This window comes from Passer domesticus, chromosome 2, assembly GCF_036417665.1.
Source record: "Passer domesticus isolate bPasDom1 chromosome 2, bPasDom1.hap1, whole genome shotgun sequence".
Lineage (NCBI taxonomy): Eukaryota > Metazoa > Chordata > Aves > Passeriformes > Passeridae > Passer > Passer domesticus.
The window spans coordinates 87,440,774-87,459,120 of NC_087475.1; the positions used below are offsets into that span (position 1 = coordinate 87,440,774).

The 18,347-nt window shown below is 41.2% G+C and overlaps 1 protein-coding gene and 1 long non-coding RNA gene across 4 annotated transcripts in view; one reads left to right on the forward strand and one right to left on the reverse strand.

Annotated features, from left to right (window-relative positions):
- The window catches only part of LOC135294489 (retinal guanylyl cyclase 2-like), a 40,682-nt gene that overhangs the window by 17,218 nt on the left and 5,117 nt on the right, over positions 1–18,347 (forward strand). The window contains exons 11-17 of the mRNA XM_064409816.1: positions 1,531–1,679; positions 3,113–3,276; positions 3,561–3,753; positions 3,842–4,016; positions 8,891–8,989; positions 10,282–10,376; positions 11,413–11,498. Coding sequence (XP_064265886.1) covers positions 1,531–1,679; positions 3,113–3,276; positions 3,561–3,753; positions 3,842–4,016; positions 8,891–8,989; positions 10,282–10,376; positions 11,413–11,498 — 961 coding nt within the window. The remainder of the gene's footprint in view (positions 1–1,530; positions 1,680–3,112; positions 3,277–3,560; positions 3,754–3,841; positions 4,017–8,890; positions 8,990–10,281; positions 10,377–11,412; positions 11,499–18,347) is intronic.
- Positions 841–9,326, reverse strand: LOC135294490 (uncharacterized). 3 transcript variants are annotated; one of them, XR_010356584.1, is made up of 4 exons: positions 8,675–9,326; positions 7,594–7,731; positions 2,540–2,684; positions 841–2,439 (listed from the first exon to the last, which is right to left on the reverse strand). It is a non-coding gene; the product is annotated as an uncharacterized LOC135294490 (long non-coding RNA). The 3 variants fall into 3 exon arrangements; XR_010356586.1 differs by having other exon boundaries at positions 8,665–9,326; XR_010356585.1 differs by having other exon boundaries at positions 8,315–9,326.

The window sequence follows — 18,347 nt, forward strand, 5'->3', positions numbered from 1 at the left end:
CCCATAGCTTAGAAACTCCTTTGCTTCCCACTCATTGGTCCTTTTTTGTGCATAATGGAGGCTGAAGTTTTTTGAGCTGCACCCCTTGTCAACATCCTATTTCGTCCATCTGCCCATCTATTTGTCCTTAATCCTTTCCTTTTCAAAGAGACTCTGTCCTCAACAGAGGTCAAAATGATCAATTTTGTGACATCATTTTGCTTATGTATACCAGGAACAGCAAACAGGTGAAGTCTTTAGGAGCTGCTCATGGTGCAACCATGTTGTGCATCCATGGGAAGAGCAAATCCACTGCAGTCAGAGTCAGGGTACAAGCACTTAAACAGGGAGGGAGTGACAACAATCTAAAATTAGCTGATTTCAGTGACAGCCCATTCTCAACATATTTTAAGCTGAACAATCATAAAGTGGGGTATGACAATTCAATATGTGCCTGTACAGCTTGAAAATGGGGCCCTGACTTTTCTATGCCTGAAGCTACTGTCACAATGCAATGACAATGATGTATCCCACTCCATAAATCAGAGCTGGACCTATGATGTAGACTATGATGTAATTAGCAGGTTCCCCCCACCTTGTCCTCCCTGCAGAACCTCCAGCAAATGTTGAACACAGTTCAGTCCTCTTTTCTAACCTGATAAAATGATGAATTTCTACTCATTGTGTCTCAATCCTAAGGAGGTTTCACTTGTGAACTTTAAAACAATCTGGGGAAGGCATTTCCCCTTGGTTGCCCCTGGAAATATTGGGGCCAGATGTTTTGATTGGTTCATTTGGAGGAGTCTGGGGAGATGAGCCAAAGATCTTTAAAGTAAGCTGTAAATGCTGAAAAGTTTTGGGTACTCAGCAACAGCAGGACTCCTGCCAGAGAAAGAGGTTTTCATTCTGTTTGTCTGCTCTGCACTGAACAAAATAAGATGTCAAATACCATAACTTTGGTGGGTGTTAAAAGGCTGACTTCTCAGGGCTTGGAAACCCAAGCCCAATTCCTTACAAGCCTCATTTCTAGGAAGGGAGCTCTAGACAGGGAGTAATTTCCCAGACACTGTTTTGAACTCAACCTCTCCCCCTTAACATACTTTCCACTGTCGCCACTCCCAGCAGCCTCCTACGTCCTGGTTCCCAGTTAATGATGAAGCACCAGAGGCTGGTATCCTTCCTGTCTGGGCTCAGCCATAAACCTCTGCTGTCTTAGAAGACTGCAGGTCCTGGTGGAGAGAGCCAGAGGCAATTTAATTAAATACAAGCCTGCAGGCTCACACATCCATCTGTCACACATCCTTACCCAATCCAGCCACTTTATTACTCATAACCTGGTTCTCCAGAGACATGAATCTTCTTTAAATCCTTCAAGAGACTACTGACACAGAAAAGCAGAAACATCCAGCTTCATTTGGCACAGACTGGGTACTAAGGACTAAGAGTGACAGCTGAAGAAGCAAGCCAGGGACACAAGAAAAGGTCCATGTCCTTTACCCCTATCAAGGCCCTCCATCTTACAGTGTTCTTCCCATTCTTCTCTTGCCACAGAAATTATAAAGAAAGTGAAGAAGCCCCCTCCCCTGTGTCGCCCAAACATAGCTCCTGAGGTAGCCCCCCTGACATGCATCCAGGTAATGAAGCAATGCTGGGCTGAAGCCCCTGAACGACGTCCAACCTTTGAGGAGGTATTTCATAAGGTCAGTAAATAAAGAAGCTGGTGTAATCCTATTGTTTGTTCTTGGCAGGGAAGTGTTTTATTGTTTGGTGTTTTTTGTTGGGTTGGTTTTTTTTTTTTGGTTTTTTTTTTGGTTTTTTTTCTGTAACTCAGTTATTCAAGAATGGAGAAGTTGCAGAGCCCTGGACTTGTCCTGACTTAGGGGAGATGAAGCACTCTGGACATGGGCTTGATGTCTTCTCATTTGCAGTGTACCTGCACAGATGGTCTCATGGAGATGAAAGATTTGCAAATTATGCACCTTCAGACCTATTTTTCTTTTAATCTTCTAAAATATTTAAATGGTAACTGTAAGGAAAATTCACCAAAGACTGTTAAAGACAAAGATACAACATTTGGCATAGGAGGTCACTCAATTCTAGATTGGTGGAAACTTGGAGAATATGACTGTACCTGAGGCCTCTTTAAACAGTTTTCCCACACATCTGTTATGTGGTTCCCACATACCTGGCCAATATCATGGACAGGTACTGGGAAAATAACCCTCCTTTCTGATCAAGCAATGTAGTTCCTGTGTTCTTATAAGGTCATAGAATCATAGACTCATTAAGGTTGGAAAAGACTTTTAAGATAGTCAATTATCAACCCTGTACCACCACCATGTGTGCTGTTAAACCATGTCCTCCTGTGCCACATCCACATGTTTCTTGAGCACTTCCAGGGATGGTAACTCCAACCATTATCCTGAGTAGTCTGTTCCAAACAGGTTTTACAAACCCCTTCTGTGAAAAAAAAAAATTATCAATATCCAATATAAACCTTCCCTGACTCAATTTTAGGGCATTTCCTCAAAACAGGTAAACAAATATCCATAATTTTTACCTTTTGCTTCTATGAAGCCGTGAAGAATTTTGAACCTGCTGACTCCACTGTTGAGTCTAAGGTAGCCTCTAAAGCCACAAATTATCTGAAAAGTTCCAGCAGCTCAACTTCAGGTCAGAAGGAGAAAGCACATCTCAATGAAGAACTGGGAATGGAGGTGGCAGTACACATGCATGTCAGTGTGAGAAGATGGATTTAAGTGCTGTAACATGTAAAAAGGTTGTAAGTGTTGCTAACAGCCTGAACTTTGTGCCTCTGAATGCAAAGTTTTGCAAGTTACCCTAAAGATTGTTCATGGGATAAAGGGGATTGCAAACCTGCAACCTGGCAAGATTCCATAACCATGTACAAGTTGACAACTAATGTAAGGTTGTGTTTCATCTAATTCTCACTGATTGATGCAAATTCACCTTCTAATTCACCTTTTCCTTATCTTTAAACTTTTGCCATTGAAAAATCCAGTCTTTAGCATGACACCTCCAAAGAAATGTTTGCTTTTTGTTCCTTTCCAAACTCTGAGTGTTACAGTGGTGTAAAGAGACAAACAAATAACTCTCCAATTTAATTTTCCAGTTCAAAACCATCAACAAAGGGAAAAAGACCAATATCATTGACTCAATGCTCAGGATGCTTGAGCAGTACTCAAGCAACCTGGAAGATTTAATCAGCGAGCGGACTGAAGAGCTAGAGGTTGAAAAACAGAAGACAGAAAAACTGCTGTCACAAATGCTTCCACCGTAAGTACTGGTACTTTAAGTGGTAAAAAATCCCCAGGAAACCAAATGAAAACCACCCCAAAACAAGCCCATATCTAGTCTGGTCAACACCAGAAATGAGCAACATTACAGACCTGGCCATCAATTTTGACAAGCACCTTCAAATCAAAGTAAGAAACTCTAATCAATGATGGTTACAGCCATATAGTGGAAGATCTGAACACAGAAAAACAAGAGTCTGAGCTCTTGAGCATGCACTAGAAAAGGGTTTGTTTCCTGCCTTCTTTTTTGTGTTGCTATTTCAGTTCAGTGGCAGAAGCCCTCAAGACTGGTGGCACTGTGGAACCGGAGTATTTTGACCAGGTGACCATCTACTTCAATGACATTGTGGGTTTCACATCCATTTCAGCCCTCAGTGAACCCATTGAAGTAGTTGACCTTCTGAATGACCTTTACTCTCTGTTTGATGCTGTTCTTGGAAACCATGATGTTTACAAGGTGAGAAGTAATTTTATTCTGTGTTTTTGTTTCCTTTCCATCTTTTTCAATTTCTATATTTATTTCTTAATGTGATGGTATTTGCTAGGTGGAGACAATTGGTGATGCCTACATGGTTGCCTCAGGGCTCCCAAAACGGAATGGAAACAAGCATGCAGCTGAAATTGCCAACATGTCCTTGGACATCCTCAGCTCTGTGGGAACATTCAAAATGAGGCACATGCCAGACATTCCTCTCAGGATACGAATTGGGCTGCACACAGGTAGGCAACTGAACATCAGAGAGTTCCTTCTCAACTGCTGCCCTCCAAAAAAAACACCCTTGCAAGACACTTTAAAGTCTTCTACATCAACAAGGCAGTTAAAGTGAAAAAACAAAACCCAGAGAGGGTTTGTGGAGGAAAGTGGTTTAGCATTATTTTAAGGAGGGATTTTTGTTCTTCTCAGCCAGGAACTACATCTGGCATGTTAGTCACAAAGGTTTCATCATATGGATAACTCTTTAATGCGACATAGAACCTTCAGAAGTGGGACAGCAGTGATGTCTTTGCAACTCTGTTCTGAAATGAAAAAGCACAGAAACACTGGCATATAAAGTGAAAGCATAAAAAAATTGGAGATATTTATTACAGGTAGGATATACTGGAAGAAAAAAGTGATACAGCTCTTAAGAAAGGGTTACGTTCTAAAGAAAACATCATCTCTGACATAGAAGTCATAATGTATTCAATCAACAGAAAGGTTGCTTGTTTAAAATGAATGGAAGTAGTTCCTTTTATATATATATATATATATATATATATATAATCATGAATCAGTATTTGTATAATATATATGAACCTTCATAATTCTGTACATTTTTTAGACAACCATTAATAGATTTTTTTCCCCAGCTGTTTGTCACCAGATTTCCTGCCTCTTCCTCTAAACTACCAGGTGGTGCCCACTGTGGGAAGCCAAACAATGACTAAGAATGCCCAGGAGTCTGACCCAATAATATATGGGGTTTTATCCTTCTGCTTATCTGATAATATCCAGGCTTTTGGAGCTTTAGCATGCAAGCATTTTGCAGATGTCAATATCCTGGTCCCTGATGTACATGTTGGGAGACAGAAGCAGAATAAGGGAAGTATTTCAGTCAGAATATCCCAAGAACAGAGCTGTAACTTTAGCAGAGTTAAAATCAATATTATGGTTCCCAGATCTTATAAGATCCTCTTTTGGAGTTATCTCTAAAACACATCTCCCTACTGTTTTGTTTGAAGTTTGTGATTCTTAGTTGACCCTTCATAGAAGTGTAAAGCATTCAGGAATGATTGCAGGAGCACTGTGTGTTTTATACTCTGTCAGAAATTAGATGAGATTATGGCTGCAGATTGTCTTGCCCAGAGCAGGAGTCTCTGGAGCACCAGCAGCATATTTTCAACATGGAAAGAGAGGAATTTTCTGTGCAGCATCTGCTGCTGCCTGTTGACAGCAGTTATGCAGTGTATCTCCCATGCAGTTGGCCAAAAAATACATCCCTAGATGATGCCTACAGGGGGTAGTAATATTTTTTTGTTGTTGTTTTTATGAACTCTGGATATCTGGAAAGCAGAATTGCTATTCACTCTTGTATTGGGTGTGAGGGGAAGAGGGCGGAGGACTCTGCAGATCTTGTTTTGCACAGATCTGGCAGCATCATACTGTCATGGGAGCAGCCGCAAACACATGTTCCAAAGCAAACCAACTCTCCAAGCCACAGAGCTGACAGCTGAGTTTGATTAACCCTAGACCCTGTTTCTCCTGAGAAAAGATGAATGAAGAGGGAACGATCAGCATCATGAAAGCCTTGGGGAAGCTCTTGGGGGAGAGGAGAACTTGGCTGACACTTTCACTGTACTGGAAAGGATGGAGAAAGGGCATGACCCCAGTCACATCCTTCAGCTGCTCTCTGGAAACTGGTGCCAAGAAGAGCTCATGATGCCCTCTCAGAAAAAGCAGTAAATGCATTCTGCCCATGCCTTTTCAACCCCAAGGGAAAGCTGCACCTCTGGGAACTTCTGATAGCTCATGTCCGTGGTCCACTTGTGGCAATGCATGGGTAAGGCAAAGAGGACAAGACAATCAGTGCTAGGTCTGCATTTTCTTCCCTACTTTAAACACATCCTGGAATCTTGTCTGTTTTCTCTTGAGTTCATTGCAGGTCCAGGATAACTTGGCTGACTCAGCTCTTTCCCCATTATCCATGCTGGGGCTGGAGCAGGACAGTCAGCCAAAGCAGTGGTGAGAAGATAAGCTCTTCCACAGAGGCTGAAGATGGTTTGTGTATCAGTCAGGCTCTCTGGCAGTCAGCCCTGCACTTTGATCTTGGCTCTTAAACTCTGCAGCACTGCTGATAGTCTTTGCAGAGTCTTAGCCAGAGCCTCTCGTTAACTGACCCTTGCAAGCCCTGGCAGAGATACTTCAAAGCAAACCTATGGACCTCTGTAATTAAACAACTAGGTCATAATGTCCTCATCACAGGGTGTCTGGTTTCCTCTGAGACTTGTAACTGTAGGAGATTTACCATTGGAAGTTTTTCTTAGCTTTCTGCTGAAGCTCTTTGGAAAAGGGGGAACACACACAGGAGGTGAGGGCAGTCAGCACATTAAGTCTTAGATGCTTTCACCATAGGGAATGTGTAATTTTGGGAATGCTTATATGGTAGGGTTGGTTTTGAGCTGAGAACCTTCTGTAATGGGACAGACTTAAAAGCAGTATTCTAGAAAGATAACACCCCACCTTAAAAATCTTGCCTCTCCGATGTTGTGAGCTTTGTGCAGAAGTGGCTGGGTAATTGCACTAACTGAGTAGGGAACCTGAATTCAGGCACCCACACGGAGGTTTTTCCAGGACTTTTAGGGAGCCTGCAGTCATTTTGAGGACATGTAATGCTGTTCATTTGTAGGAATGGAAAAGCTCTTATGGCTCAGTTGACCACATTGAGTTGGTCTCCACTGACTATAGTAGAAGCTCATCTGCCTTTATTTGTGCTTCTTAAAATGGAGTCACAGTATCATAACATGCTCTGAGTTGCAAGGAACCCACAAGGATCATGGAGTCCAACTCCTGAGTGAATGGCCCATACAGGGATCAAGCCCATGGCCCTGGTGTTCCTAGCACCACGCTCTAACCAATGGAGTGCAAAGCCTCCTCAGTGAGGGCTGTTTTTTCAACAGGAGCCACCTTTTTGTGTCCTTGCATCACCTAATACAGAAGGAGTTTTGGTCCTTAGTGAGATTTGGGACTGCTGCTGTCACGTTATCATCACAAAAAGAAGAGAGGCACTGTTTTGTGAGATAGCATTTTCCCAGGGAAGTGTCTTACTGAAGCATGAATAAGAAGTCTCCAACAAGACCTTTTTTTGTGTATATGTCTATTAGCATGCACACAATAAAGACCAGTTAGGGAATCTAAGGTCCTAGGCTGAGACTATCAATGGTGCCTTTACAGTTGTGTATAGAAATGCCAATAGATGAAAATCTGAATTAAACTTCCTCTAGTGAGGAAGTTTAATAGTTCCTCTCCTGAAAAGCTTGAAACAAGTTAGAGAGTACTCATAAGGATGGGAATTAACTTGTAGGAGATTCTGAGGAACAGTGTTTTGTCTGAGGTACACTGACAGTTGAAAAGAAACCCCCTTAAATCAGGTTTTTGTGATATCCAGCAGTCTCTTCCTGCTGTGTTTTATCCAGTTTGATCCATGCTGCTCAAGTCCTTGTAATATTTTTTCTATGAACCATTCTTCCTCTCTCTTTTTAAAAAATCTTTTATCAAGCAGTGATTCATCAGAAAGAAAGGAGTCAATATCTGTCTTACCTCTGAGTTTGCATCCTCATGAAGTATTTTAAAATCCGGCAACTTTGGGCAGCAACAACTTTTCAGAGTTCACAGCAAGAGGGGTTCTTATGAAGTTGCAGCAGTGGAGTTTTACTATCCTTAAGATAGATCTGAAAACTATATAAAGGATCCATTTCTTTAAAATAATGCTAAAATCAGCATAAAATTGCCCTGTGCAAAACTAAGTAACTGATTGCTTCTAAATTAGGTCACAATTGCTACTATTTATATTATTACTGTTTTAAACCCAATATTTTAACCTTTTTATATTATGAACCCTAATCTATAGCATCATTTCAGGTACTGTTGATGATGTACAGTGTTCACATCTCTTGTAATCTTGCATGGGGAAAGATTTCCTAGACATCTGTTGTACTAATTCAGAAGGATCATGGCATTGAAAAGACAGGCAAAGCCTGAAAAGGCATATCTCATAAATGGCTCTGATGGAAAATACAGAGTCCTGCCTTTTGTCTGCAGGAAGCTCCACACCTTATCACATGGCTTTTTATTTTCATTTTTGCACTTATTTTGCAGGCCCGATATTTTCTATTGTAGGCAATGAAATTTAGCATCTCCTCTTTCAGAGTGGAGTCTAAACATTAACTAAGCCAAATGCCCCAGATGAAAATTGTCTGTGGTGTTTGGCTTCCACACATCTCCCAGTCTGTGCATGATCATAAGGATCCTGCACACATACCTCTCCCTGACAACTTGGCAATGATTCTTTGGAAGCTACTGAGGAACTGAACAGATCTTGGATAAAGAATGAGAAAGAGGGAAAAAAGAGGTCTTGGCTAGACAGGCCAGCTAACAGTGTCTTCTTTTCCAAGGAGGGGACACAGGGTGGTCCAGAGTGCTGCCAGCACCTCTGGAGTCCCAAGGCTGATTTTTAATCCTGTTTCAGTAGCTTACAGGGCATGTCACAGGATCTGAACTTTAGTTTTCTCACATAGAAAAAGACCTTTCTAAAATGAGATTATGATTGTTCTTCAGTTTCCATGAACTCAGAACAAATTTCTCCCAGATAATGGTGAACCGAGGGCCTACCACACACGACCTTTCTCAGACATGAAACACCAGCATGAAATCCAGAGCAATGCTTAACTTTGGACTGCTTGTGGCAAGCACCAAGGCCAATGAGATCTTTAGAAAATCTTCTTCTGTATTTCCAATAGGTTTTTTGAGTATCAGAGGAGAGGATGAGATCTGTTTGTCAGTGAACCCCTAGATTTATGCGGGGCCATTGGGGTAACGCAGCTGACGTGTCTTTCAGGGCCTTGTGTGGCAGGCGTGGTGGGGCTGACCATGCCCCGGTACTGCCTCTTCGGGGACACGGTGAACACGGCATCAAGAATGGAATCCACGGGCCTGCGTGAGTGTTTGGGACAGTCAAAGAAAGGGGGAAGTCAAAGGACAGGATTCAAAGCAGCCTGAAGGGGAGGGCACCAGTGTTGCCATTGAAGGTCGGCCTTTAGGACCCTGCCTTACAACTGCAGTTCTCTGACTCGAATCCCGTCAACCAAAACCGACATGAATCTTGTCCTACTTTCCTCCAACATGGTTTGGATCTTGCTTTCAGTCAGTGCTAAGAACCCTTACTTCAGAGCTGTTCTTGCACACTAAAATAATTCACTTTCCTTTCATGACCAGTACAAAGCAAGGGCTTGAAGCACAGGTGGGCACTGCTTCCATCATACCCATGGCCATAGAAAGTCCCACTGCGACTGTAGACAGCAGGAGCACTGCAGGTACAAGAACATTGTTACACATTAATAGAAATGCATATAGATAAATAGGCAAAGTGTAGGTTAGTCTCTCAGGAAATGTAGCTCATAGCTGTGTGATCTTCCTCTATACATTCAAACTGATTTTTTTCTTTCTTATTATTATGGAAAAAAAATTAATCAGCTCATACCCCATCCTTCAAAGAGAAAGGCAATATGATTGATAAAATTGAAATAAAAGCTCTACCAAAAAAAGCTACTTTGGGGAAAATGTTTTAGAAATATTTCCTGTCTTGTTCAGACAAGGAGAACAATAAATTTCAGTGAGTTCCAGTAGTGGCTGTAAAACAATCTGGGGAAGATGGGAATTCAATAAAGTTCTCCACCTTTGCCTTTTTTGTTCATAGAATAAATGGCAGTTCTGGATGGAATGAATTTCTAAAAATCCAGACGTATCTACATGCATAGCCACATTTTCTTTATGTTCCCTTGCAAACTTCATCTGTCTACTCTTCATCCCAGCTTTCAAATTATGTTGGGTGTCTGGAGTAGGGCAGTTGGCTATTTTTCATTTCTTTCTCATTCCCTAGTTATACTGTGGCAATAGATAAAACAGAAATCTAGCTGACAATGTTACTGGAAAACCACTTACCATCTTTATGAAGAGATGGACTTCTACACTGAGTGTGTTTGGTATCCTTCTCCAGGAAGCCTCCAGAGCAGATCTCCTCTCTCCCTGTGCTCTTTACAGCCCTGCCTAAAAGAATCCATCAGCCAGCATTAAACTCTACAGAGAGAAGCCCCACACAGCTACACCAGCCACACACCTGAGCTGGAGCACTCCTGCTTTGGAGACCTTTTCCTTGTCAGGATGAAGCAGTGGGGAATTCACAGCATGTGTGCAGTACAATGATCCAGCTGCTTTGCTTTCTGTTTCCAGCTTACAGAATTCATGTCAGCCAAAGTACAGTAGATATACTTCGGAATCTGAATGAAGGCTATGAAATCATACCCAGAGGAAAAACAGAACTGAGGGTAAGAGCCGGGGCTATGTGAAGCTCTTCACAGGGGAGTCATCTTGCCTGAGGAATTTTCATATTATTATCTTTTTTGGCCTTCATACACCAATCTTCAGCTGAATCCTTCCAAAATTGTCCCTTTCATTTGTTTCAGTACATTAGGTAGTTGTTGAAGGACTGTGGGATCAAGCAATCAGCTGTATGTGCTGGATATAAGTACTTATATAGTAGACTATTTAGTCCACCCTTGACAGAAGCTGCTACTTTTCAATGTCCAAACAAGGCAGTACTAAATAAAAATAAACATAATTTCTACCCTTACATAGTCAATAGACAGAAGTAGGAGATTTGCTTTCCTTAAACACCAGAATAAAATATCTGAATATGGCTTCAGGTCCCCCAACAATCTTGCATGACAAGTGGAATCATTCAGGTTCATATGTCTGCAAGTGGAGATCTGGGGTAAATATTCCAGGTCTAGTCAATGGAAAGAAACCTTTACATAGTTAGTGGGGATAAATTGGCCTTTCAGGAAATTATAAGCCTGAAGTACTTTCAGGGTCTAATTTATGTGAAGATGATTGTTGGTTTTCCTCCCCTCCTTCAGTCAAAGGTGTTTGACTCTCAAATAGTTTCATCAGATGCATCAAACCTTACAAACTAAACCATCCATGGTGGGAGAGGAAGTTATTATTCTGATACACAGTTCAGAATGAGTTGTAAAACGTCTCAATTAATAATGGTAGTGCTGCCAAATAAGATGATTAGTGGTCCTGTAGTTTCCAATTTCTGTTCAGCTGTGTCGTTCCAATGACCCAGATCAATGAGGGTAATTTGTAAATGACAGTTGGAACAAGGATAATTAATATCTTCTTTCAGGAAAGTGAAACTCAGATAATCCCTGAGCTATTCTGAAGGACAGCCCAAAATTTCCAGGCATGGTCTGTCTCTGGGTACACAGGAAGCCAGAGAAACCTAGAGAGAAAAATTACATATCAAGCAGAGGGCAGTCAGAAAGCTGCTTTTTATTTGGATTTTTGGTTTTATTTTAGGGTAAAGGAGTAGAAGAAACATATTGGCTGGTTGGGAAAAAAGGCTTCCAGAAGCCCTTACCTAAACCTCCTGAAATAAAACCAGGGTAAGTGTGACTCCGTCACTGTCCAAGACATTCATTAAAACATCTCTTTTGGAGTTCACAGGCTGAATATGTCTGTCCATGTTAACTGTTTGCACAATCTATATCCTGCTCCTTTTGTGGCTTACATGCTCAGGCATAGTACTGGGACTCAGAAGGGATGTGATTCCTTCAGCACCTCTCCTTATTCACAGCTCCCAAGAAGTGACATGGAAACTTCCTGCTTCTCCCCTATAATCACTTGGAGACTGAACACCAAGGAGTTCCTCCCTCAATCTCCTTCCTGCTCTTTTTGCATGTAGGAAGCACACAGATAGGGACACTTTCAGGTCCCTGGTGTCATCAGTGTATGGGAGACACTCAAGATTTTTCTCCCCTTCCATCAAATTCCTGCTGAAAACATCAGCCTCATTCAAAATATAAACACATTTCTTCCCTTTCATTCTAATAGAAGAATAAGAAGGCTTTGTGTTACAAATTTATGGCACTGTTATGTAATTGAAGATTTAATGATGCTGCCTTCATTAAGTCATTTTCTAGCTTTGCAATGCCTGGCTTCACAGAGTACTCCCTGTTCAGCTGTCACCTTCTGTATGCCTGGAAAGGGTGCTGTGGTCAGGACACAAAAACCAGGAGTCGGATTTGTTTGATAAGACCAACATGGTCACCCACATTAAAAGCAAGGGAGTCAAGCAGCCTTGACTCCCTTTATAGACAATAAAGAGAAATACCTGCTAAGGGTCTGATTCAATTTGCCCTTGCAAGATGCCTGTTTTGTTGAGGTCCTGAAGTAACTACTTCAGAGATGGGTGTCTGACAGCAAACAAGGTCTGTTTTAATGTAGCTCTGACTTCTCCTGATCAATATTGTTCTACATACGGCCTCATTCTCTCTTATTAAATAAAAAGATTTCCTCATTTCCCCACATACTCCAGATCAGAGGATCTTATGCATCCATGTGTAATCTCTGAAGAGTCCACCCTTAACACTGCAGAGACAGAGGTGATCTACTCTTGTCCCAAGGCCCAAACCTTCCCTCTTCTTTTGCAGTATTTCTGTCCCTGCAGGTCACACAGCACTTGAGTGATTTGGACAGTAAACAGAGAGAAAAAGTAAAATTACACAAAACCATATTTGTCCTAGCGAGGGGGCAAAATGAAACCTATACCCCATAGGCCAAATGTCAAGTTACAGAAAGAAGTAACTGGATATTGAAGCAGAGCAAATATTTGGAGAGCTGCCTCACACATAGGCTGTGCTGTTACCAGATAGGTATCAGACATCATGTCCTGCTTTCCATGATTCATGTTTTGGCACAAAATCAAGAGGCTGGAAATTGTTTCTCCCTAGTTGGCCAATATAGTGGTTTCAAGTCACTGCCTTGTATAATTCCATAGGGATTATTGTAGCCTTACTTGTAAGCTTTTGAGCTGAAGAAGGAAATACTGAATAAATTCCTTTTCTACTAATTTTTTCACTCCATCCTGAGGAACTTACCTTCTCTTGGGTATTTCCTTACCATGAGATCTATGAGCACTTGTTTTTTCTCTTGCTTTATGCTGTGACCTGGGTAGCCTAAACATCCACAGCTGGGCATTTGTGGTGGCCATGCTGAGAGGTGTTTCCTACAAATTGAAGGTGACTACATCGTGCTTGGTCTTATGTCATGCTATGGAATTGCAAACCTGTGGACTATGGATTTAAAGGTCAGATCCTATGGATGGAAGTTTTTGAAGTTCCTATTCTTAGGACAATTCCTTTTTTTTTGGTCTGGTCAAATCTGTTATATCTGGTTTTCATGAGAATTTTGTGTTAACTTTGCATGACATAGAAGAGCACAGGACAGTTCTGTAGCCTCTCCAGACCTTCCCTTGCTTCAAGGTAGATTTCTACACATATATCTGGTACTGCCACAGGAAATAATGGCAGACTGGACACAGAGAAGGTGTTGCAAAATTAAGAGACAGCAAAACCAAGCATGCCAAGCCATCAAACAGCAGACTACCTGTAGGATGGACATTCTTCTGACATTTCAGTGAAACGGGTTTAAAGGAAGGCTGTGAAAATTCTTTCAGGGTACACCAGGTGACTATCTGGGGGCTAAATTATCAGACAAGGAAAAAGCAGGAAGTTGTGAGTATATAAACATGGGATATTTGAAATTGGCATCCTGTGATGCTTTGGGACAGGCAGCATCTTTTCAACTCCAGTGGAACACTCATCGTGTCCAAAAAAGCAGAAAGGATAAGAGGTTATACAAAATTACCAGACACAAGCTTGACCAAGACTAAATCTTAGATGCATTTTGGAGAACACTGGAAAAATATCTAAGACTAGGAAAAATTCAATGGCTAATGAAATTCAGAAAGGAAAAAAAAACCCCAATCTACAACCAACCAAAACAAAACAAACAAAACAAACCAAAAAACCAAACCCAAACCAAAACAATACCTAGAGCCAGGCTGATTTTCATTTGCCATTCCAAGGAGATGAGTGACATTCTTGGTCTTCTGAATTTCCTACTTTTACCATCCTGGTTCAGAAATTCTTTTCTCTGATAGTGAATACAGTGTTTGAAAGCATCAGAAATCCTCTATCGCAGCAGGTAGTTTTATTCAGAAACTTTCCCTTTAAATTATTTATGGGAAGTTAACTGGAGGGAAAACATTAATACAATTCAGCAAAGATACATATTGTTGATCCTCTCAAAGGCTTCTAACCATTAACCCATTGCCTAGGTAAAGAGCATATGTGAGTTTTTGATTTTGACATACACCCCAAATCCCTTACCTAGTATGAATTAATTAAGTCTTAACCCAGAAGGGTTAATAGGTCTTCTAGCCCACTACCACTCACAATGATAAGTGCAACCTGATGTGCAACATCACTGAACACTGAAGATGTAGCCAGGAATAGGTGAGAGTTTTGCGGCCCTCTCACATGCATGAGGATCAGCCCTGGAAGAAGCACCGAGATCCTTGTTTGAAGATAAATGGGTGAGAAGCAGTGAAGGATGCTCAAATAATCCTAACCCCTAAGTGAGAAACACCTTTTTATGCGCCAGGAAAAAGACACTCCTTAGGACAAAATGTTTTTTTCTTCTACCTAGTACAAGGTTCTCATTGCTTTGTCTGTGTTGGAGCACCCTGGTAGAATGGAACTGTAGAGAGCCTCTCATACTGCTGTTCATGTGTCTTTCTGAGGAGAAAACTGAAAGCATTTCTACTTGGGCTCCTATCTGAAGTCTGTCAAATGTGCTTTTAAATCAAAACTAAAAGAGCTTGTGGACCAAACAGCAGTGAAAAACTCTTGTTGTCCTGACATAGCTGGCATTGTACAACAGCATAAAAATATTTCCTAAATAAATTTTATATAACTTTTAACAGGAGTTATTTAAGGAAATCAAAGCATCCTCTGTCTCACAGTCTTGATCATGCAGTGTCAGGATTGATGTGTTTTGCTTCACACTCAATCCCTTCTTTTCAAACTATTTCTGACCACCTAACACAACAGCAAAATGAAGACAAAGAAGTATTCTGATCACAGCTGTGGCATAATGACAATGAGAAATAAGACTTTTTCTCTGAAATCTGATGGAGGATGAGAAAGGGAATAAAAATTGATGACTCATCTCCCTTTCAACAAGACTGTTTGACTTGTGATGTGATTGCACCAGCTTTTATATTTAAACAAACTCTTCCTGAGCATGCTGAAGTTTCTGGGAGAATTGACTGGAATATCACAGAATTTGTGCTAATAGCAAGAAACCCTAAATGCAGTGTTCAGAAAGGAAGCAAATTCAGAACTTCACAGATTTTCTCCTGCTGGTTTTGCAAACAAGGTGATGGGAAGAGAGAACCTCGGAAAAATAACAGCTGTCTCCAAAAAGAGGGGTTTTGCCTGAGGCTGGGATGGATAATGCAGAACCAGACCGCTCCAGTTGCTCAGATATTTGTGAGTTCAGGAGATGGGCAGGTTCTGTGTACACTGGATCTTTTTTGCTGTTGTGCAGTGGTCAGATATCAAGTCACTGCCAAACAGTTTGTTGATACTTGTGTGAGCAGCATCTGGAGGTGGACCTCAGGAAGTCTAATACCATGCTTGATCACCAAATACACTGGTCAGGCCTTCACCTTCAGTGGGTCACAAGCTGCTGCACTGTTGTGCAAACACAGGCAACAACGTCCTCCACCCCACTGTGGGTGAAGTCCTGCTGTTTGGACTCAAAAACAAAACCCCTGATGCTCACCCATGTGTGGCTGAATTTTGTTACTGCTTCCATAAAGGATCTGAACACAAAGATTTCTTTTCTCCCTACAAGAGGCAGGATTTAGTCTTATTGAAAGTTATTTATTGTCATCTGATCTGGTCACCTTATGTGTCTTTTAAGAGTCAGTGCAGAAGAACAGACGTTTCTTGGTATTGATCTTTTTCTTCTTTGGGATAAACTTCTGCTGTGGCCCAGCAGCACCAGCTTCCCTATATTGGCTCAGAATAGAACCCAAGATATTTGACTTAGATGGGGTAATCTCTATTGCAGATTAAAAAATGCCAGGGTGCTAAATCTCACCTGAGTTGTAGATTCCCAGAAGAAGTAATTCCTCATGGAACCCATCAGGATTGTATCCTCCTGGCTTTCCTGTCCTTGAGACCCAGCCCTAAAGGCACCATAGCTCTTGAGGAAGTTTATAAACAGGGGTCAATGTTTCTAAAAAGGAGAAGCATATTCCCATAGGTAAGAATTTAGATAAGGCATGGGAGGGCAGGACAACTTGTCTCGGCATTTCCATTTGTAGAGCAGAACTGGCCGAAGACCTGAAGCTTCACTCTAATCTCCCACAGAAAAGGCTGTTAAAACTGTGTTCAGCATTCAGAGACAGCTGGCTTTCTCTACTGACTGTTAAATAGGATTTCCATGAGGAAATATGCCCACAGCTTAGCGAGCTGAGAGCTTCTGAAAGCAACATCCCTGGAAGAACAAAAGGCACTGAAGCAGGAACTAAACTAACAAATTGCGAGGTCTTCACTGCTGTTTTGTTCTGTTCCTCCCTTTGATGAATGTGGGCAAGGATCAGTGGAATAATGGAATCATTCTCTCAGGATCCATCTTATTAAATTGATTCTGGAAACTGCCTTGATAAAGATATAGTTCGTACTCCTCAATCAACAAAGTCATTCATCTTGTCCTGGCAGAAGTGTCTAAGAGGGCCAAGAGCCCTCTAGACACTTAAAATTTAATTAGCTGACCTCATCCTTTGCAGTAAGTTGAGTGGCACAAGAGAAGAATTAATAAGGCCAGAACCAGGACCCATATTTGTTTTCCTTGCTCTCACAAGAAGACACTTACCTTTTCTTTAGTCTCCATTACAGTCTGTTCTTTATTTTAGATGAAACTGAACTGGTTCTTTTTCTAATGGCCTACCTGTTCACTGCAGGTATAGAGCTCATGGGTTACTCCCAGAAGAAATTGCAGAGTTCAAAAGGAGGAAAGCTGAAAAACTCCTTGGCAAAAGAGCCTAGATCTGAGGTAGTAGCTGTAGGACAGTCCCCATGTAGCTCTGCTGTTTAGTGTCTGCTTTTGTGTTATTTGTCTGCATTTTACTGGTTTTAGTGTCTTTTCTTCTCCCTTTCCTTCTACTTTTCTCCTTTTAAATTATTTTTTTTTAATATGTGTTATTATTATAACATGTCTCATTCAAGAGGTGCTTGGAACAGCAGCAAAGCTGGAGCCTTGTTAGGTGATTTCCTAATGAATTTATAACCTAATATCCCATTAATTCCTGAAAGACATCAAGTATTACTAGGTTTATCTGTAGTGTATTATCAATTCACTCTATGTTGATGTTCATGGTGCCAGGAAGAGCCCAGTACATGGTAAACACAGACATAAAACTGGAGTTCAAGCCTGGAAAAATCCACATTGCCTAGTGTTGCTTTTGTGTAATGTACATCTCCTGCCTAGTGTAATTCCATACCTCATGACAGTAACAGGATGCAGCTTTGATATTCATCATTATGGTAACAATGTGTACAAGAGATAATGGATTTATGGTTTGGGTGGAATTTGGGAGTCATGTGGAATATGACAGGAATTAGGTGTTATCAGAGCAAGGCTGTCATAGAAGCATGCACAACCACACTTGCTGATGTATGAGCTGGGATTTTTGATAATATCTCTAAAAACAGCAGTAACACTTCTGCTCAACTCCTCTGGATTAGTGTGCATTTCATGTCCACTCCCTTAACAAAGGAGGGGTGTATGAAAGCTCAGAGTACCTAAATATAGGCAGGTTACAAACCCTAAGACACATCACATCAGGCTGATAGATTGCTATGAAGACTAAAGTTCCATCCAATTTTCTCACAAGGATAAAACCCAGCAGGTAACTGCTGGCTGTGTTCCTTCTTCCCAAACACCTCTTTTAAAGATTCAGGGTGTGTTACCAGGCTGTTTTATCTCTCTTAACCAATATTTAAATTTTTGTCTGAAGTTCTCCCTATCAAGGACCTAAGTGTAGAAAATCCTCATTAAAAAAATAAAACAAACAAAATTATTTGAATATGGGACACAATCTGGAGACCTGCGTAAGTGCTATCATATCTGAACATCCACTGCTAAATATAAGTTCTGAGGCACAGAAGACCACCCTACTGATTTACACCTAAGAGTACAAGCTAATCCTCCAAGGCCAAAGAGAATCTCACACTTGGGTTAGCCCTGCTTGACAAAACCTGCACATATACTGGTATATACGTATTTAGTACAGCTATAACCCACAGACACAGACTTCCACACTGGAGCAGGCTGATCAGCAGTATATATTACAGAGAACAGGAGGTCCTCATTAGGCA